At 39.5% G+C, this 21,720-nt stretch overlaps 1 protein-coding gene across 4 annotated transcripts in view; it reads left to right on the forward strand.

The window, feature by feature from the left end:
• Positions 1-20,558, forward strand: part of PTBP1 (polypyrimidine tract binding protein 1) — a 39,412-nt gene extending 18,854 nt beyond the window's left edge. For 2 of the 4 annotated variants that reach the window (XM_087952584.1, XM_087952585.1), the window contains 10 exons: positions 893-1,063; positions 2,207-2,317; positions 3,012-3,186; positions 5,000-5,077; positions 6,582-6,730; positions 10,406-10,439; positions 10,897-10,989; positions 14,576-14,792; positions 15,846-15,923; positions 17,094-20,558. In XM_087952584.1, coding sequence (XP_087808710.1) covers positions 893-1,063; positions 2,207-2,317; positions 3,012-3,186; positions 5,000-5,077; positions 6,582-6,730; positions 10,406-10,439; positions 10,897-10,989; positions 14,576-14,792; positions 15,846-15,923; positions 17,094-17,268 — 1,281 coding nt within the window. In that variant the 3' untranslated portion in view covers positions 17,269-20,558. The remainder of the gene's footprint in view (positions 1-892; positions 1,064-2,206; positions 2,318-3,011; positions 3,187-4,999; positions 5,078-6,581; positions 6,731-10,405; positions 10,440-10,896; positions 10,990-14,575; positions 14,793-15,845; positions 15,924-17,093) is intronic. The other 2 variants (XM_026670987.2, XM_026670988.2) reach the window with 1 other exon arrangement.
• The last annotated feature ends 1,162 nt before the right edge of the window (positions 20,559-21,720 follow it).

Below are 21,720 nucleotides of genomic sequence, written 5' to 3' on the forward strand. Positions count from 1 at the left end.
GGGATTTTCCCAGGGTCTCTGGTTCGTGGGATTTAAAATTATGAATTTGGTGATCCCTGAGGTCCAAAAGGTTGGCGACCCCTGCTTTAAACAGCCATCGCACTTATGATGATTGCAGCATCCCGTGGCTGTGTGATTACCATCTATGACCTTCCCTGCTGACTTCCCACAAGCAAAATGAATAGGAAGCTAGCAGGTAAGGTTGCTCCCTCATAGGTTTTTCTTCCAAGGAATCCCACTATACAAAATAAGATCCCAGGGATCTTGTACTCTGTAGTGCACACCCAAATCCCAGCCCACACTCTAAAGTCTGCACATAGTTGCTTGGCTACATTTGTGCTATGCCACAGCACTGTTCACCTATTGGTCTGTTTATAAACCACCTAAGAAAAGGTTTGTTGTGACTGGAACGTGCCAGTTTCTCAGTCAGCTTTGCTTGATGGAAGCTGGCAGGAAGTTGCAATTCCTGGTCATATGAGGGCCTCAATTAATGACCGGCCATATTCACCCATGGGAATTGGATTGCTGTCACTAAGTAATGCTGTCACATAACATCATACAGTCACATTGCTTAGTGAGGAAAATTCTGGTCCTAATGAACATATTAAATGAGGACTACCTGTTGCTGTGTTCCGGTTTCTTTTATGTTTGCACATCTGCACTCATTGAGAAGAGCAGATAACCCGGCTTCTTAATAATTTTGTCATGCAGCATCCTTTCATAAAGGGCAGAATCACAAGACAACTTCTCCAGATTTTTTTTCTTCATAAAGTAGCAACTGAATGTCATATTTGAGAGAGTTTGAAAGAAAATAATCCTTGCTAGTATAGGATAATGAATATGTGCTTTCCCCCCCTATTTTATTGATGCTTTAAAATGTTTGATTCCATAGCGTGCTCAAGCAGCCCTGCAAGCAGTAAATTCTGTCCAGTCTGGGAATCTGGCGCTGTCTGCTTCTGCAGCAGCTGTGGATGCTGGTATGGCCATGGCTGGTCAGAGCCCAGTCCTGAGGATCATTGTGGAAAACCTCTTCTATCCTGTTACTCTAGATGTCCTCCATCAGGTGAGATGTGACTTCCAGCTTTCAGTGACCAACATGTGGCAGAGAATTAGCTGTGATAACTTGTGTCACAAGTGGCGTGAATATTTATGATTGCTTTCATTAATCCTCACACTGGTTTTTTTTTTCCTGACATTTGCTTAGATTAGGATAATATACAGTATATTCTTATTACACAGTATTATTTTTATTCCCATCCTTATAAAACAGATTGGATTCTTGAGGTACAAAAGCTGCTTTTGTGTTAGATCTAGGTCCTCTAACCTTGCTTTCTCCTACTAAATTGACTAGTTTCTGTTTTTATCATTTATCATGCTTATTGAAGCTAGTGGGAATTGCACTACAGACACCTTCAGATGGAGAAACATTGTTCTAGTTACCATGTGTAACTAGCTTTTATTCACTATGTGTGCATTAGGGAAAAATTCTGATATGCCTGTGCCCATGTATATAAAAGCACCTGTGTCCTTATCAGTTAATATGGTACATGTTGCTACATATATTAGACATTGTTTCACAAGGGATCCCTGGAACGTGTTTTTGAACATAAATGTTCTCAAATGTGGCACCTCTCTGTAATACCTTAAAGAAGCTGTGGCTTTTTGCTTAGATCACATAAAACGCTCTTCAGGTGTATTTGTATCTTTTGTAGATTGAATCCAAAGCACTGTGTGACCATAATGCTTACAACTTCTCCAGTCTTTGTAAAATATTAGCAAGAAGTAAAGCACAGGGGGGCCCTGTTCCTTTCTGTAACTGTTTACAGGCAGGCTTTGCTCTGAAAGAAATGATTGGTTCACTGCATGCAAAATGAAGGAAATGTTGGGGGGGAGAGACCTACAAGGTTTCTTTTTACTGTACCTCTAGTGCCACCTAGAGTTGCTAAATTCAAAATGGAATTGCAAAAAAACCGTGATCTGCCCCTTGAGATTGGGCAAAGATGTCTTATGTAATGTAACTTCCTCACAAAGAATTTGTCAGTAGCTCCTTTATGTGTTTGAATCTTTTGGCTTTTTCCTCTTGAAATGGAAGTTTGTGGTGCAATTTGGTTGTGTTGAGTTATCATTCCCCAACCTATTTCACAGTTGCAGAAAAGGCTTGGAAGCAATGGCTTTATGACTTCTTTGTGTTTTTTTGCAAACATAGATCTTCTCCAAATTTGGGACAGTGCTGAAAATAATCACATTTACCAAGAACAACCAGTTTCAAGCACTCTTGCAATATGCAGACCCTATGAGTGCCCAGCATGCCAAATTGGTGAGTTCTGTTCTTGTTTCTGTTTCCAGTCTATAATGTCTTCAACATATTATACAAATATATTACAAGAAGCAAGCCTATGCAGCAGAACCAAACTAAAACCATTGTGACTAGTACTGTCTGGGATATTTTCGCTGACTTTGAGGAGTGTTGCTAATTTTAGAAAATTAAGAGATCGTGCAAGTTTTATGAATTAGGTCTAAGTTTTAAACATAGAGTTTTAAGTTAATTGGGATGGGAATTTTGAAAGTGCTTAAATCTGAAAAACATAATTACTTTGACCAGATACATATCCCATAACATGAGTACCTTTAGAAAGAAGGAAATCTTGCTAAAACCTACATAGCAGGGAAAGGGATTGGTGGAGAAGCAGAACACTGCTTTCCATCCTCTGAGACATTGCCTGCACCTGTCTACTCTTTCCAGGGGACTATAGGATTGTTCTAGATTAGATTTTAGCTACAGCATTGCATTACACTATAATGTACATTACTCAGGGATTTAAAGATTTAATCTCATGTTCATCTAAACATAACCTCCAAGTCCTTGCAAACAATTGTATGGGCATTCTCTTAAGACTTACTCCCTTAAGATTATTTCTCAGTTTTACACATTGGATGGATGTAGAGTATGTAGAATCTTTTTTCCTGAAGTAACTTGCTTGACTTAGATTACTCTGCTTTGATTTTTATAGTCACTTGATGGGCAGAACATCTACAATGCTTGCTGCACCCTTCGCATTGACTTTTCCAAGCTCACAAGCCTCAATGTAAAATACAACAACGATAAGAGCAGAGACTACACCAGGCCAGACCTGCCTTCTGGAGACAACCAACCTTCCCTTGATCAGACCATGGCAGCTGCTTTTGGTAAAGGATTGAGCGAGAAGATTTTAACTGGGAAACCTGGGATAATTATTTCTTCTTAGCAACAATTAACTGGCAAATTAGGCGGCCCACTTTTGACTTCAATCTTTCCTTCCGCCTAACCATCAGTTCAGCCTACTTTATACCGTGTTCTTAAGGGCAGAAACCACAACAAACATAAAATGCTAATATAGCTACAAGCTTTCTTTCTATGTTCTGCTAGCCTATGGCATTATGTTATTCCAAACTACTAGGTACATATAGTCTACAACTTATGACTGTTCGTTTACCAACAGTTCAAAGTTTCAGTAGCCTCAGAAAAAGCCAATTACAACCATTGCAGCCCCCAGTGGCCATGTGTTTGGGTGTTTTGAAACTAGCTTGCATTTTTAATAGTTGCAGCATCTTAAAAAGTGATTGCAATTTGTGATCTTCTCAACCAGCTTCCAACAGGCAAGATTAATTGGGGAAGCCAAATTTGCTTAGTGACCATGATGACCCCTGTATAAAGGAGTCATAAAATTGGGGGTCTAGTCACTCAATAACTCGCTTAACAACCATTACTTACCAACTAAAATTCCCAGTTGTAGCTGTAGGTGAAAATATTAATATCCAAATCCGACAAATAGTTCTATAAGAACAGCAAACAACACATGAAATAAAATGTTTAGGTTATATTATCATTCATAAATAGACTCCCAGTACAGTTTAATATTTCATATGTCTTCCTCCTTTACATATATAAGATCCCTTGATGTAAAAGATATATCAAGTTCTCTTAGAGCCATGTGTTGAGTGATGTTCTAGAGGCACCTGAGGCTCTATTGATCAGGAAAGAAAAGACTTTGGGGAATTTCTTTCATTTCCTGTGAGACAACTGTTTATGAAGAGTAAAAAATCATGTGGCACGTTTAAGGTAAAATTAGCGGGCCAAAGCCTTTACTGGAAAATAATTGGCAGAGTGAACTCTGTATTGTGGAAATTTACTCTTTAGATTTAAAATGTCAAAAAGTTGTTCTAGCATTCTATTTTGCTCTAAAAATAATACAGAGATTTCTGATTTTCTCTCCATTACATTATATTCTTACCTTGTGAAGCAAATTTACTTGTCAAATGTACCTGTTTATAATACAGCTTTCCAGGCATTCCCCACAGAAACTCTAGCATTTCTAGTTTTACAAATACTTGTGAAGAAGAAAGTAATTAAGCTTTATTTATAGTTTATATCAACTATTATCAGAATACCCAATCCAAAAGGAAACTATGAACAGTTTGAACAATAAAAACAGTTAAATTAGTTCAGTTGGCTCTGAGAACATTTGTAAATGCAATGCAGAAAAGTAACTACCCTGTCAATTAACAAATATTGGAAAGCAGTTGTCCTGATGGCAATAACAGTTTATTAAACTTTTATCTTCCTACACCTTCCTGTGAAGGGACAAGTCTGAAATATTGATCCAGGTGAGGATAGCAATAGACTTACATACCGTTTCATGGCACTTTTACAGTCCTCTCTAAGCAGTTTTGCAGTCAGCACATTGCCCCCAATGTGGGGGTCCAATCTACCTCCTCCTCTTAGCAACCTCAGAAGGATGGAAGGCTGAGTCAACCCTGAGCTGGTGAGGATTTGAAATCCTGACAGTGAGCTGAATTAGCCTGCAATACTGCATTCTAACCACCATGGCTCCTAGGATGTTAGTTAAGGGGGAGTGAGACTTGTGTTCTTTTTAAAATAGGGAGTGTGTGTGTGTGAGAGAGAGGGAGAGAGATAGTTTGTCATGTCTAATGAACTAACCGATCTTTTCTTATTTTGTAGGTGCTCCGGGGATCATTTCAGCCTCTCCTTATACAGGAGCTGGCTTCCCTCCTGCTTTTGCAATTCCTCAAGCTGCAGGTACTGCTTCTTTAAACATTGCTCGCGCTTTCGTTGTACCATTGCTCTTCCTCCTCCCTCTTATTATTTTGGACTCCTAAATGTTAGTAGCAGATTGGGAATAGTAATCGGCACCATTTGAGAAATCTAGACCACAGGCTCATAAGGATCCCATATTCTGTGATGATCCTTGTCATCATGGAAATTGTACTAACATCTCCTTAGTTCCAGTAGTGGGTTTTCAATGTGCCCAAAGTTCTCTTATTTACATGTAGTGGCTTAGATCCTAATGAGAATGTGAATTACACCTCATTTTTGTTTCAACATTTGCTTGGAACATTTTGTCCTAGTAAGATAAAAACATTCAGGTTGATTTATAGTATGGACACCATAAAGGCAATAAATTAAAAAGAGTTTGCCTAGATAGCTAGGCTGTGGCAACATCTCAGTCTATCCGAACAAAATGTATTTTACCTTGAGGAGAAAGCACATGGGCATGTTGACTTTATAGTTGATAGGAAGGAAAGAGACTGAAAAGTCTTAAATTTGAGATTTGGCACTTTAACAATAGTAATAGCACTTAGACTTATATACCGCTTCACAATGCTTTACAGTCCTCCCCATGCAGTTTACAAAGTCAGCATATTGCCCCCAACAATCTGAGTCCTCTTTTTACCAACCTCAGAAGGATGGAAGGCTGAGTCAACCTTGAGCTGATGTAGGAATTCTAATAATTTTAATGCCTCAAGTGTAAAATTTCTGTTAATAACTTTTGATGGATTTTATTATTAAATTTTGCTGGATGTAGTGCTTGGAAGGCAATGTTTGAAGCAGACACTGATAATCCTTGCAAGATATACATACTTTTTCTCCCATTGGTCCTATATAAAATAAGGCAGAACTATTCATATTCTCACACAATAATCCCTGTTCTGATGGACAAAGGAGGTAAACGACTTTTTTATGTGCCCTTCAGGATTATGTGCTTTTGATACAATAGAATAAGTTCATGTTTAGATGCCTGTATTGGGATGGTGTCATTTGTCAGTGACTGGAATGTACATAGCTATGGTTTATCTGCATGATAAAAAGAATGAGGCACTTCCAGCATGCCTTGGTGAAAAAAAACGTACAAATGCACTGCTTTGTGTGTCATCTCCCTTCCTGCTCCCCCCCCCCCCAAGTGATTTTGCTTAAATAAGCCTATGAAATTTTGCAGAACTTGTTTAAAAGCAGATGTCTGATTCCCACATCACCCAAGAAGAGCCAAATGCAGCCCCTCAAGGCTTATTCCCTGTGTCGGAAGCTGAGAGCAGAGTCCTGAGCAATGCCAGAACTGGAGATGCTTCAGCCCATAAATGTTCAAGTGTATCTGGTTTCTGGGTCCTTGAATGAAAGAAAATACATACACCAAAGCACTTCTTTTAAGAAACATGTTGGTCAAAGGTCCTTATTTCCACTGCAAGTCGTAGCAGGGAATGTGCTGTGGACTTCTCTACTGGTTAATACTTTTTAATTTTTTCAGGCCTCTCAGTTCCAAATGTACATGGAGCACTTGCTCCTTTGGGTATCCCATCAGCCGCAGCAGCCGCAGCTGCCGCAGGACGGCTTGCTATTCCCGGCTTTACCGGGGCAGGGAACTCCGTTCTGCTGGTTAGCAATTTGAACCCAGAGGTTAGTGGAAGCCTTGTAATCTTTTCTATCCGAATTATCTCATTTATTTTTTGCTTCCTTCCAATTTCTGATCTTGCTTCTCTCTGAACTATTTCTTCCCCCAAAAATCTTGTGCTGAAGCTTCAAATGCTGATTTTATTTTTTTTCCTCCCCGAAATGGAGTGTCTAAAATCAAAGTCCAGCAGCTGATTCAAAAAGCAAATAGGGGCGTGGACTACAATACATTGCCCTCAACCGTGGTGGCAATTGTATGCCTTAGAACAGGGGTGTCCAACCTTGGCAACTTTAAGACTTGTGGACTTCAACTCCCAGAATTCCTCAGCCAGCAAAGCTGGCTGAGGAATTCTGGGAGTTGAAGTCCACAAGTCTTAAAGTTGCCAAGGTTGGACACCCCTGCCTTAGAAGTTGTCGTCCAGAATAGCTGTAGGCACACTCACCTGCGTTTGGATATTTGATGGGCTGTGGGTGGAAGGCTTAACATCGTTGCTCCTCCCTTGGTGTGAGCCAAAGTGTTTACTGACCTGCTCTCACTCCCCAAAGCAAAATTTTAAGACCATTTCGTTGTGAAATTTTCCGCCGTACTTTTTACCCTATTGGTTTTGTCTCTACTTGGGTCTTCCTCACCACAGCAAAAACCCTGTAGTCCTCCCCCTGGCATGTTGTAACTTTCAAACCCTGCAGTTGGAGTGACAGTGTTCATTCTGTCCTCTTTATTTGGGTGCCTTGATCTTTGCCTCCCTTGCCAGCTTAGCTTCATTTTATCTTTTGCCAAGTATGTATTTTCTTTGACGTGCATCGATATATTTTCCTTTACCAAAATTCTTTTAAAATTGTGTGCCTTATTCTGTTCTTTAACTTCTTAAATAATTTTACATTTTCAGTTCCATTTAACTTTCTCCCCTTTTTGATTGAAACATTTGGCTGCCTTAAAATGGACCTTGAAGGCATGTTAAACGATCTTCTGCACAAAGGATGTAATTCAATAGATCCACTTGGACTTTGAAGTGGGTTACTGAAGAAGTAGAAATTACATTCAGTTTTGCCTCTGCAGTGAGCTTATTGCTTGAACCCTGGTGCTTAAAGCTATGCTTAAAAGTTAAATTTCTGCTTACATTGCCTGTGTAAGAAGCTCCACTGCAGAGGGATGGATGAAAGAATTACCAATTTGAAAATTAATAGGAAATTAATCATTTGTAATCCATTTTGTTGTTTTTACCTATCCACTGTAACTCTTCTTTTCAGGACATGAGACTTTGCCAGCAATACTCATCTCATTACAGGACCCTCTGGGATCCTATGGATTGCTAGAATTCTGACAACAGATCTCTCCTAGGATTTACTAGGAAAATTTTTGACATGGGTGATCAGTTATAGAGCAAATCCCCTAACTTGAGATCCTAGATAATTGCAATAGTAAAGGGAGGATGCAGTAATAAAATGTTTCAGTTCTCCCTGAGCATTTTCTTATTCTCTTTCCAAAATAAAAATTAAGCATTCAAGCACCCGATTAATGGCTACAGAGTTTCCTGAAGTGAATGAGCAATTAATGAAGTTAAGCAAAGACTTGTAGCATCAGGTGCACTATTGTTCAATTCTTTTTCATGTTCAGTAACACTAGGAAATTCCTAATGAACTTATTACGGATTTTACTTAAATTGTGACAGAGCGGAAGCATATTCTATATTATCCTAGCAATCAGAGATCTCTACATTTTTAATGAAAAATACCTTTTGTAGAGATCAGAAAATGAATAGGTAAATTCTTTAAAATGGGAAAAGAATAGTTGAAGCAGGTGCTTCTGAAAATAGAGGGAAAATAAATGTCTGGAATCGAATTCTAAAGAGCTGAATACATGACGAGCGTACTGAAAATACAAGTTACTATGAAATTGGTTGGATCTCTCTTTGCATCTTAAATTTAGCACCTCTGACCTCAAATATGCATGAAAACTACTCTCTAGCAGTTTTTAGTTAGTATATCTTTGAGAAATGTTGCAACCAAAATTCTGAGGCTATTTTACTCAGTAGATATGCCTAAGTGAGTATTGCTGAGCAACTGATTCCATGCCTCTTTGTGTGTTTATTTTACTCATTCATCCAGCTTCTCTTTTGGGCTAGAAGCTACGATATCTCTAGTGAAGCTGAACTAACGACTTCAACTTTTTATTTTCATTGCTTGTGTAATCAGTGTTATAGAAACTTAATCTGTGCATACAGTTGAGAGGCAGTATTCTCCAGAGGGACTCTTACTCTCCATCTCCTCTTTCCCCCTTCGCCAGCATTGGAAACTATATATAAGAGACAGGAGACTGGCAAACAATTGTGGCTTAGGAGATCTAGACTAGTATGGATTCTCAGACTTTTGTCGGGTTTTGTATTGATTACTCTTGATTTATAAATGTTGCCTGCAGTCTCAAGCTAAAGTGCTACCAAAGTTTGCCTGTCAGTTGGTATATGGACTCTAGGGTATCAAGGCTGTATCTCATTTGCAGTGTGCACAATGCTGCTTCACACTTTTGGGTTTTAGAAAGACCACTCGACACTTGTGCCACCCATTTACTTATGTTCGGTATTCTTGAGACACTATTTCTCAGGCACAAGAATCTATAAGGAGAAAGTGGCAGCAACATTGTCATAGCTGGAGCTTTACCCTAAATATCCAGCAGGGAAAGAAGAATCCAGCCCTCATCCAGATTAAAGCTGGATTTTTCTTCAATTTGGTATAAATTTGATGGCAGATTAATCTGAATTTAAAGCCAGATTGTTTTCGCTTTCAGCAGATGGTAACTATCTTAAGAGAAAGATACAGATTTAAAACTGATGACTACATGAGGCCTTACGTCTCTCACAATAGTTGGTTCCCACCAGATTTTGGAGAGAAGCTTAAAACTTTTGACATTGAAGAGAACCTTTTCACACCTGTTGCTTGAAAACCTCTCCAGGGTTGTTTAAAAGTAGAACTAAGTAATCATTTCTGTTTTAGAAAGCTGATGGGTGTCCTTGGCAGGTTTTTTTCCGGGAGCTTTAAATGGGCCTCTGCCTCTGTTTGTTGGCATTGTCATGCCCAGGATGTGAACCTTACCATCATGCCCTTTAGTCACTCTGTTGCAATACTGCCTCTCGTTCTTAGTTATATCTTACTTAAGTAAAGTGCTCCTCTTTTATTGTTGTGTTCCACTAGGTTAAAAAAAAACCTATTAACTAGTTTTTTTTCTGTTGAAAGTGTTGTATGTTTTAGAAATCTATAAATCTTTACTGATGGAACACGACATATTTCTTTTATGTATTTACTGACCTGTTTTTTGCTACTTTTTTTCTTTTCTCTCCACCCCATCCCTCAATATTTTTTTTCCTCCCCTTCTCCCTGATCCGGAATTTCTTTGCCAACTGACTGCACGGTACTTCTGCTTCCTGTTGTTGCTTGAAACAAATATATATAAATATATATAAAAATGCCCCCCTCAAAAAAAAAAAAACCTTCCTGCTCTTCGGAAACCAACTTGCCCTTCAATATTAACCATCTTGAAAACTTCATCATCCATCAACCAATTTCGCCATTTCCTGCGGGGACTCTACCTTTCCTTCGTTGTCGACGATTTGCACAACCTTCACTCTCCCCTCCGATTCCTTACCTCTTCCCTGTCCCTCCGCTGCCTTGCTCTGCTGTTCTCTAAAGAGAGTTACACCCCAATGCCTCTTTATTCTTTTCGGTATGTTATCATTCACACTTTTTTTATTACCTTTTTTCATTTTGAGATTTTACTTTGGGGAAAGCAAGTGTGGTTGAGGGAGGGTTTGCTGTTGGTTGAATGCTCCAGTTACGAAATTTGTGCTGTTTTTAGTTTCATTTTACCTGTTGTGCATGGTTTTGATTGCTTTGCATGTTGGTTGGGCAGGTCAGAAACAGATAGCATGTGAAATGGTCATCTCAGCTCTGCTGGCAGCAGTTGGCATTTCGTTGGGTGCTCCCCAGTAGGCTTATAAGTACAGTACTCCAAATAATTGCTCCAGCTTTCTTGTTGCTGATCAGATTTATCCTCAGCAGAATAAAGCAACTTTTTAAGTGGAGTGAAAACAGACTGGGGTTTTGAATGGGTCTTGGATGAATTTGAGATAAGTAAAATTTCTTTCTGAATACCTGCTTTTTTCTTTGCCGACTTCCCTAAGGGGTATATGGTGATGTACAAAGAGTGAAGATTTTGTTCAATAAAAAGGAGAACGCCTTGGTTCAAATGGCAGATGGCAATCAATCTCAACTGGGTAAATATACACTTTTTTATTTTTGTGTCTGTGGTGAATAAAATGGATCTATTGTTTTTTGCTGAAACACTCATTTTATTAAAATATTATATGCTCTAAAAAATAAAGGAAACACAAAAATAAGACAGCCTAGATCTGAATGAATGAAATATTCTTATTAAATACGTTGTTCATTACATAGTTGAATCACACAAAAATTATCAAAGGAAATCAAATTTAGCAACCCATGAAGGTCTGGTTTTGGAGTTACACTCAAAATTAAAGTGGAAAAAAACACTACAGGCTGATCCAACTTTGATGTAATGTCCTTAAAACAAGTCAAAATGAGGCGCAGTAGTATGTGTGGCCTCCATGTGCCTGTATGACCTCCCTACAATGCCTGGACATGCTCCTGATGAGGTGGCGGATGGTCTCCTGAGGGATCTCCTCCCACACCTGGACTAAAGCATCCCCCAACTCCTGGACAGTCTGCGGTGCAAGGTGGCGTTGGTGGATGGAGCGAGAGATGATGTCCCAGATGTGCTCAATTGGATTCAGGTCTGGGGAACGGGCGGGCCAGTCCATAGCATCAATGCCTTCGTCTTGCAGGAACTGCTGACACACTCCAGCCACATGAGGTCTAGCATTGTCTTGCATTAGGAGGAACCCAGGGCCAACCGCACCAGCATATGGTCTCACAAGGGGTCTGAGGATCTCATCTCGGTACCTAATGGCAGTCAGGCTACCTCTGGCGAGCACATGGAGGGCTGTGCGGCCCCCTAAAGAAATGCCACCCCACACCATTACTGACCCACTGCCAAACCGGTCATGCTGGGGGATGTTGCAGGCAGCAGAATGTTCTCCACGGTGTCTCCAGACCTGTCACGTTTGTCACATGTGCTCAGTGTGAACCTGCTTTCATCTGTGAAGAGCACAGGGCACCAGTGGCGAATTTGCCAATCTTGGTGTTCTCTGGCAAATGCCAAATGTCCTGCACGGTGTTGGGCTGTAAGCACAACCCCCACCTGTGGACGTCAGACCCTCATACTACCCTCATGGAGTCTGTTTCTGACCGTTTGAGCAGCCACATTCACATTTGTGGCCCACTGGAAGTCATTTTGCAGGGCTCTGGCAGTGCTCCTCCTGTCCCTCCTTGCACAAAGGCGGTGGTAGTGGTTCTGATGCTGGGTTGTTGCCCTCCTACGGCCTCCTCCAGGTCTCCTGATGTACTGGCCTGTCTCCTGGTAGCACCTCCATGCTCTGGACACTACGCTGACAGACACAGCAAACCTTCTTGCCACAGCTCGCATTGATGTGCCATCCTGGATGAGCTGCACTACCTGAGCCACTTGTGTTTGTGTGGGTTGTAGACTCCGTCTCATGCTACCCCTAGAGTGAAAGCACCGCCAGCATTCAAAAGTGACCAAACCATCAGCCAGAAAGCATAGGAAATGAGAAGTGGTCTGTGGTCACCACCTGCAGAACCACTCCTTTATTGGGGATGTCTTGCTAACTGCCTATCCTTTCCACCCGTTGTCTATTCCATTTGCACAACAGCATGTGAAATTGATTGTCAATCAGTGTTGCTACCTAAGTGGACAGTTTGATTTCACAGAAGTGTGATTGTGTTGTTTAAGTGTTCCCTTTATTTTTCTTGAGCAGTGTATTTTATATATAATACATAGAAATCTTTATGCTTCTTCTTTATGTTCTGTTTCTTTAACCAGCATGATTTTATTTCAGAAGTAAAATGCTTTTTTTGTTCATACTTTTCCCAGAGAGGATATACTTGTACACCTGTTTTTCTTTAATGCATTATGCATTTAGTTAGTGATGTTTATTTTTCTTAATTTTTTGAGGTTGAAATAGTTGTGTGCATTAGGCATATTTAAGAAGATGCAAGTATTCAGGACCAAAGTGGGAAAGTGCTTTGGATCTTACATTCCCATCCCCCACCCTGTTTGTCAGGTGCATCTGTAAAATGTCATGCCTTTTTTTCCCCTTTTTTTCTTTTTGTCACTGGCAGCCGCAAGGCTTTGACTGAGCTGGGTCCAAAGGGTGTGTTTACTTTTGAGCCTCCTAAACATTAGCGATAACACCTCAGTGAGGAAATGCAGTAATAGCACAGAAATTAATTTCTATTAAATCTAATGTACTGACATTATTTGACTGGAAACACTCCGCATATAAATCATATAAAAGGCACAACATAATCCTAAGAAGTTTCCCTTTTGAAACTTTTCAGGGTTATTTTGTGCCTTTTATATGATTAAACTTTGTGGCAATATATAGCTGTAACATACTTTTTTTTTCTTAAGAATTGCAGAGCATTATGAAAGCTGTTATCTGTCCAGATCAGAAATTAGTTTTGTTAACATACATTTTCAAACTCACATCTTTCAGTTGAGGGATGGAAATGTAGGAACCGATTCTCTGCATTCTTCCATGAACAGGTTTTTGAGCTAGGAATGTCATTTTATTGATTATTCCACCCCAAGAATCAGGTTAACACTGCAAATAACGACATATGAAGAATGTCATCCTTTTAGCCTAGAGCAGGGTACAATGTAAGCTATGTTCCATCCATACCAATTTGTCCTCTTGTCTTGATGACAGAAAAATAGACTTAGCTCTGAATTTAACAATGAACCTTATTGCTTATCCTTGAGAGAATACCACTTAGATTTTTTTCATTACTTAAAGCATTTTTTTCTTTTCTTCAACTGTAGGCTCTCAGGGTGGCTTAATCATTCTTAAGGTTACTGCCTAAATATATATAAAAAAATTTTTTGAAGAGAAAGTGCAGATTGTTCTATTTTCTTGGTCTGAGGGGGCAGAAGGACCCTGTTTATATGTTGAAAGCAGCAGAAAGGGAAGATGGCATTTCTTATTGCTATTTTAATAATTTCTTTCCCCAAGGGGCATTTATAGTAGACAGAATACAAGTAGTCATGACCATAATTGGACCAGAATTTCTGTTACTAAGCAAGGTGGTTGTTAAATGAGTCACATTCAATTGTACGACTTTTTTGCCACTGTAGTTGTTAAGTGAATTGTGCAGTTATTAAGCGGATCTGGCTTCCCCCCTTGACTTTGCTTGCCAGAGGCTGATTAGGAAGATCACAAATTGTAGTCACATGACCCCGGGACATTGCAACTGATATAAATACATGGCTGGTTGCCAAGAGCTGAATTTTGATCATGTGACCGAATTTGGATCATGTGACCGAATTTGGATCATGTGCTGCAAAAATCATAAGCACCATTTTGGATGTTCAATGAATGGTTGTAAGTCAAGGACAACTTGTATTTTCTTATTAAACCCATTCCTCAAGTTTTGTATCTATGTAGGTCAGGAACCCTTTGGCTGTCCTATGAGAATAGCACAGCTAAGGGATTTTGGCATTGTCTGAACCAAGGTCTTATGCAATGAGCTTTACGTCAGCAGTTTTATTTCTTGACAAATTAAATGCTATGCAGTATTGAAAGTGGAACTTTTATACCTGGTGGCAGACAGGTTTGTACAAGTCCATTAAATAATACATTTGAGTCTCCGCTGAAGCTAAACTACTATAGGTTTATTCTCCTTTTTCTCAATTTATGGCAGCCATGAGCCATCTCAATGGTCAAAAGCTGCATGGGAAGCCTATCCGCATCACTCTGTCAAAACACCAAACAGTGCAGTTGCCCCGTGAAGGACAGGAAGACCAAGGACTGACCAAGGATTATGGCAACTCTCCTCTTCATCGCTTTAAGAAGCCGGGTTCCAAGAACTTTCAAAACATCTTTCCCCCTTCTGCCACTCTTCACCTCTCCAATATTCCGTAAGTAGTCTACTTGTGTTCAAGGAGAGCAGTCCTGAGATAACAGTGGTTTGGCTAATTTGCTTGCTTGTTTCCAGGTCTAAGAGCAGCTCATAACAGCAGTACAGTTATGTCATGACTTTGTCATATAATAAGTTTTCTCAGGGGTTCGAGTGTATCAACTTGGTACATGGATTTGTATCAGCAGAGAAGATCCTGCATATTCTCCATTTATTCAGCTTCTCCCTTATCTACTCTCCCATTGATCTCAGATATACTGAGTCTCAGATGAGATTTTGTGCTCAAACTGGTGGCTGATAAGCTCAGATCCCTGAGGCCCTGTGTTTGGGACAAGAGCAACAATTTCAGATGCAACATATAAATAATGAGTTCAGTCCCCTAGCAAGGGATTATCTAATCTTTCTATGATAGTTTGCTGTTTGGGAGAAAGATGTCAGCTTCAGAGACAAGGAGAGAAGAAATGGGCAGCTAATACTTGTATTCTAGCTTTGCCCAGTGCTATAGCCTTCACACAGACTATTTGGGGGAAACAAGATTTCTTAATTAAAACAGGCTCTTAAAACTTAATTTTGAGCATAGTATGTAAATACCTTTAAGTAACAAGTAGCCCTGCATTTTTTGTGTTGGGATCTTATGTGAGCTTGTCATGTGCCTCAAATGCAATGGGACTTAAGTTCAAGGTAGCTCAGAAATTCATCGCCTCCATGATGCCTGTGAGCTTGTCCCACTTGGAACAGGCTCAACACATCCAGGTGATTGCACTCTGTGAGCAGTTGGCACATGATCGGAAAGTGGAAGATGCCTCCTCCTTGGTCGTGGTAACTTGTGAATAGCCTTGTTTGTATGTACCTTGCTGATTATCATTGGTCTATATTAGAGGGGGAAATTATTTAGATGTCTTTTTCTGTTAATGACTGACAATTCTATAAGTCATAGAATTGTGATTGGAAATAAATGACATTGGAATGATACTTGATGTTTGCAGAAATGAAGCAAGGATTCCACATTTTTTTAATCTGTTCACTTTGTCCCCAATTATTGTTCCTGCTCCAGGCCTTCAATAATAGAAGACGATCTCAAGCTGCTCTTCTCAAGCAATGGTGGAATGGTGAAAGGCTTCAAATTCTTCCAGTAAGTGGTCTTAGTTTCCCTGGAGAAGGGAGGGTGACAGTCAGTGGTTTCCTTGAATGCTTTTCTGCCTCATGCTTGAGGATTCCCTGGTCCTCTGAAGGTTCCTCTGAACGTCTAGCTTTCTATAGGCAATAGATGGAGCAGTCTTTCTTAAACTGGGGGTACTTTGGGGATGTCCTCTGAGTAATTGCCCATTTGTGAGTTGAGGATACAGTTCGGGGCTCCTGCCATCACAAAAACATTTGTGCCAAACAGCAGAGTCCATTCTCTCTTCTCCTCCCCCCCTCCCCCACCTTTTATTTTTGGGGGGTCAGGATAATATTTAAGGCTGGAAAGGGAGTAATTAGGTCAAACCAAGAATGACTGGCTCTATATAAATTAGCACAGGTAAGTCCTCAACTTAGACTGTTTAACACTGGTTCTAAGTTACAATGGCTTTGGAAAAAGTGTCTTATGACCTGTAGCTGACAATTACAGCTGCCCTATGGTCATATGATTGCAATTTGGGCACTGGGCAGCTGGCTCACATAACCAGTTGCAGCATCCTGCAGTAATGATTGCAATTTGCTACAATTTGGCAAATTTTCAGTAAAAAAAAAAAAGCCCATTGGGGAAGCTGCATACTTGCTTGATGACTGCAGTGATTTCCTTAAATGACCACTGTAAAATTTGTCACAAAATCAGGTCTGACTCAACTTACGACCTCAACGAGTTACGATGGAAATTCCAGGCCCAATTATGGTCATAGGTTGAGAATTATATGTATAGCTGTTGGATTTTGTATCCGGCTTTTAACATTTCTCTTAATTTAAAGCCTTTGAAAATAAGTGTTAGCTTATTTTTTCATAAGAAATTCTCCATGAAATCACCCATCAGAATGTAAAGGATTACTTACTTTCCATGATAGTTGGCTTAGTGGCACAGTGGTTAGAGTGCAGTACTGCAGGCCACTTCTGCTGCAGTTTGGCAGTTCAGATCTCACCAGGCTCAAGGTTGACTCGGCCTTCCATCCTTCCAAGGTGGGTAAAAGGAGGAGCCAGGTTGTTAGGGGTGACTCTGTAAAACCTCTTAGAGAGAAGGCTGTAAAGCACTATGAAGTGGTATATAAGTCTTTAGTGCCATTGCTGATGCTAGACTCTAATACTTGAAAGGAATTTTAATTTTGTCCAGGACACACTTGCTTGATCCTCTGACCGAAGTTGTTTTTGGCAGGAGAGACCGCAAGATGGCTCTCATCCAGATGGGATCCGTGGAAGAAGCCATTCAGTCACTCATCGAGCTCCATAACCACGACCTTGGTGAAAACCACCACTTGCGTGTGTCCTTTTCAAAATCCACAATTTAAGTGCTTTGGAAAAGCATGTAGCACGATGGACCTGGCTGAAAAACAAATCACCACTCTTCTTATTAGGCTCAGCCTTGCATTTTTTTTTCAATGGCTGGACCACCAGCATGGGGTGGGACAACTTCCATCATTCCAGAAACAAAAAGAAGCCACTTTATAAGAAAGAGAGAGAGAGAGAATGCAACTGAAGTGACCTTAAAACAGATTTTATTTTTTTAAGGAAGAAAACAGTTTACTGTTTTTTTTAAAAAAAAAAAAACAATGAGCAAATCTTAATTCACATTGCTATAATCTTTCTTGCAGAGAATGAGGTAACAATCTTTGACCAAGGAAAAAAAAATCACAAGCTTAAACGTTTACATTCTTTGTTGGAAGCCTCTCTGGGAGTCTTTTACCTTCTCTCCCATACTTAAACAAAACAGTCCCTCCCCTCCCTCAAACAGCTTGTCAACTTCACAGTGATGCCTTTATCTATGAGCTCTGGAAGAGACCCCCAAACTGTGCAGTTAGCTTTAGAATCTTTTTTTATTATTCCCTAAACACAGTTGCCTTGGGAAGGGGAAAGGGAGCAGAAACATTGCCTTTTTCCTCAGCCTTTCATTGATTATCCTCTGGTGCCTTAGACATTTTCTTTACCTGAGGTAGAAGGAACAGTAGATACTGGGAAAAGTTGAAGGTTACTGTCTTCCACAGAGGAGGAGACAATACAGATACTTTTCTCAGTTAAGCAATCTAGACATTTCTCCCTAAAGTGACTTACCTTACAGATTGTGTTAATTTCCATGCCCACAATGTTTCTCACAGTGAAGGCTGATTAAAAAAGAAATCCTTCATTAATAGTCTATTGAAACTCAGATTGATGGAGGGTTGTAGGAAGAGGGAAGCTTCCTTATCCTGCTCATCAACATTTCATTGTCTGCAATAAGTTTCATCAGGTTCTGTTTGATACAAGTAGTCCCAGATTTCATAAATTGAAATCTAAGAACAGATCTGTTTGGAGTATCAAATTCCTTGAACTTGAGTTTGAGATTAATATATTTTGGACTCTTACTTAAAGGGTTAAGATGCCATTTAAACTCCACTCCTAGATTCACCCCTTACAGCAAGACCTCTCTTGTAGTAGCTTCAATTTCTTGTTTTAATTCCTTTTATTATTATTTTTACATACAATCTGTTTTGCCTAGCAATACTTTCCAGTTGACCAAATATTCATATTAATTCATATATAAAAAGGCAATAGTATATTTTCTTTTATAGATAAGATGGTATGAATATATTTGACTTGCTTTTCTATTACCCTTGTATCCTGTACTCTTGTATTTTTGTTTGTAAGCTGGAAAACTAGTGCAGGAATTTAGTTTATCAAGGTGATTTCATGGCTGAAAATTAATGTTATACTTTGAACAATATTTAAAGTAGCGACCATCACTTGTTTTGAAAAAGGAGATCCACGTTTAAAGGGTCATCTTAGTTTAATAACCATGCTTTTATTTAAAGAATATAAACTTAACATCTTTTTCAGAGTAGCACCTAAAATGCCATCCTTAGTGGCCTCCAACTTTTCCATGCTGATCTACCTTCTTTGTATTCCAGTGTTGCCTTACATTGCGCTCCAACTCATGTAAGATTTTTAAAGATAAACCAGAATCTTATACTTAATATCAGGGTTACTTACTCAAATTGTGGACCAAAGTTATTTTTTTCAATGTATGTGATATTGTCTCTCAAGTCACTGTGTTCCCTGCTGTTTCACGTGAGCTGTTGATGTGCTTTTGTCATTGCTTTTGGGAAAGTCTTAACTTTTTTTTTATAAAAAAAATCCTCCCCAATATTATGGGGAACCAAACTATGCTGGAGGAATGTGTGATATTTTGAGTGAGGTTCTGCTTGGATTGCCAGCATATAATACAGATTTGAGCTATTTAAGAGCTGTCCTCTTTTGGCCAAACAGTACCACCTCAGAAAGTTAAAACTAGCACAATCTGCTAAACAATTCCCCTATTGGAGTTTATCATCACAAATATTGATTCACACAATAAGAGGGTGCTAACTTTGGGGGTAAAGGAGTAGCATGGCAGAAGTTGGAAGGGTGTCTGACCACATGCACAGGGCAGCTCCATTCCAAACCTCTGCAGTCACAGATAGAGATTGCCAGAGGCTGGCCCAGAGCAAGAAGTTGGCCACTAAGTAGTCTTTAAGCAGTGCTGTTGGAGAATATTATGTCTGTGTAAAAAGTCTCTTGCCCTGTAGTTGAATTGTGTTCTTGGCTAGCTTTCCCCAATTAAGCCATAGTTTCAAATGAGTTGTTGGGAATAGACAGTAAAAGCCTCTTATTTCCTTTCCTTACTCTACAATACTGGGCTGGCAGGCAAGATTGGCAGTAGCCATTCTTGGAGGATTTAGAGACCCTTGCAGGCAGTGGAGGAATAAAAGTCCTCCCTACATCCCTAGTTCTGTTCTAAATGTCCAGAACAAGGATGAGGGGCATTAGAAAAGGGGGGGGGGGTGTAATTTCCCAGTGGCTGCAAGCTCACAGCCAATACTTTTGACATTCACCAGAACAATATTAAAAGTTAAAGGGACAAGTGCTAAAGATCCTTTTGGGATTTAGGCCTTCACAATAATTCAGCCACCCAGTGGCACTCAGAGATAACACTAGATCCTAGCAGAACCTTGGTTAGAATTGTCTGAAGTTTAACTTTCTAAATGTCCCATAAGCCTCTCTTATCCTCGGAACACAGCCTTCCTGCTGAATCTTTGGTAACTTGAATCAGTCAGCAAAACATTAAGATTTTTCTTTGTGTGTTTGGGTGTGTTTTTCCAAGAAGCATACAAAATCTTATTGCAATTAATTGGGAAGAGGGGCTTCATCTTTTTTCTGATCCCGTGTTTTTTGTTTTTTCTTCCCTTTTTTTTGCATGTAAATGTGAGTAATGAGAAAAAAGGTGTAAATATTTATAATTTTTTATACCTGTTGTAAGACATGAGGGGGTGGCAGAACTCGAGTTTTTACAGCAAAACAAATGTATTGTATATTTTGATAACCAACTATTAAAGGTTCAGTATTGGGGTTGGGATGGGAGGGCTACCAAACACACCACAAATTTGATTGCCTGGCTTAAAAAAAAATGTAATGCAAAAAAAATTGAAATTAAACATATTTTATAACAAAACGTAGTACCCTTTTCTGTAGTGTTTAGCTACTTGCTTGTTTGGATTGTAGAAAACAGTCAATTGCCTATCTGTACTACTTTTTATTTTGGCTTTCAATAAATGTCTTCTGTATTCTTTGCTTCTGTTTTTTTCCTACCTGTATTATTGTGCTATTTTTGTTTTGGCTTAACACCCCTTCCTCCTGTAATCTGACTCTAGCTGCCTCCCATTTTATGCAATCTTTTTTCTCCCATATTTCTCTTGGAACTGGTATGCATTGTCTACATCTAACGATGTAGGGTTCTGTACTCTTAACATGTAGGTCCTCCTTTGGAATATGAAAACAAAATGCCAATAAGATGATTTGAATCTGGCAACCTATAGCAAACTATATTATGCCCCTTCCAATGAGTGTACTGGTAGTCCTCAACTTACAACTTGTCACTTAGGACCTCCTGAAAGCTACTTACTGCCCAGTTTCCATGTTCCAACTCACACACACAAACATGTCACATGACTGCACTTTGGTTGCTTGGCAACAAGCATGCATTTATAACGGTTTGCAATGCCCCACATCATGTGACTGCAGTGTGGCTTTCTGGTGGAAACTGGTGTTTACTTCCACTTTCAAGCAAAAACCATCTGATAGCAAACTCTGTTTGCTTTACAACTGCCACATTCACTTAACTGGCAAAAAAAGAGATAATAAAATCAGGTTCTGTCCTGTGGTAACCAATTTCATGACCATCATAACTTAACTGAAATTGCAGAGTCAATAATGGTTAGTCAAGAACTACGTATGTGTATGAGCTCTTTTAGACCCAAATCTTCTCAGTGAATTTCTTACACTCTAACTTGATTTATGAAATGACATCCTATTAAAAATGCAGCTTTCTCTGGGTATTTCTAAGGTGGAATTTTGTCTACATATATCTTGGCTTCTGAATATGTGCGGAATCTGACACAAACCTGCTCAGAAGAGAAGGCATTGCTGACACTGGGTCTTAGTGGGAAAACTGACCAGGTGCCTGGCACAACAACATAGAAAATATTTCTGGAAGAGTTTGGAGAAAAAGCAATTCCATTGCATTTACTATTGCCACCTGGCATAAATCTTCAAAATCTTTCAAACTGAGCCTCATTTGTCATTCTAGTCTGAACAGAGTGAGATTAAATTTTAATAATCTGCCCCTTTTAGTTTTGATTGTTTTCTGTTGTACCTTTTTTAATTGAGAAACTTGTGGAGAAATTGAAAGTGCGGGATACTCTATAATATGGCTAATCCTAATGACTATGGTA

Source organism: Notechis scutatus, chromosome 1 (assembly GCF_049901735.1).
Source record: "Notechis scutatus isolate UNSWTSFEM ecotype Mainland chromosome 1, rNotScu1.2, whole genome shotgun sequence".
NCBI classification, from domain to species: domain Eukaryota; kingdom Metazoa; phylum Chordata; class Lepidosauria; order Squamata; family Elapidae; genus Notechis; species Notechis scutatus.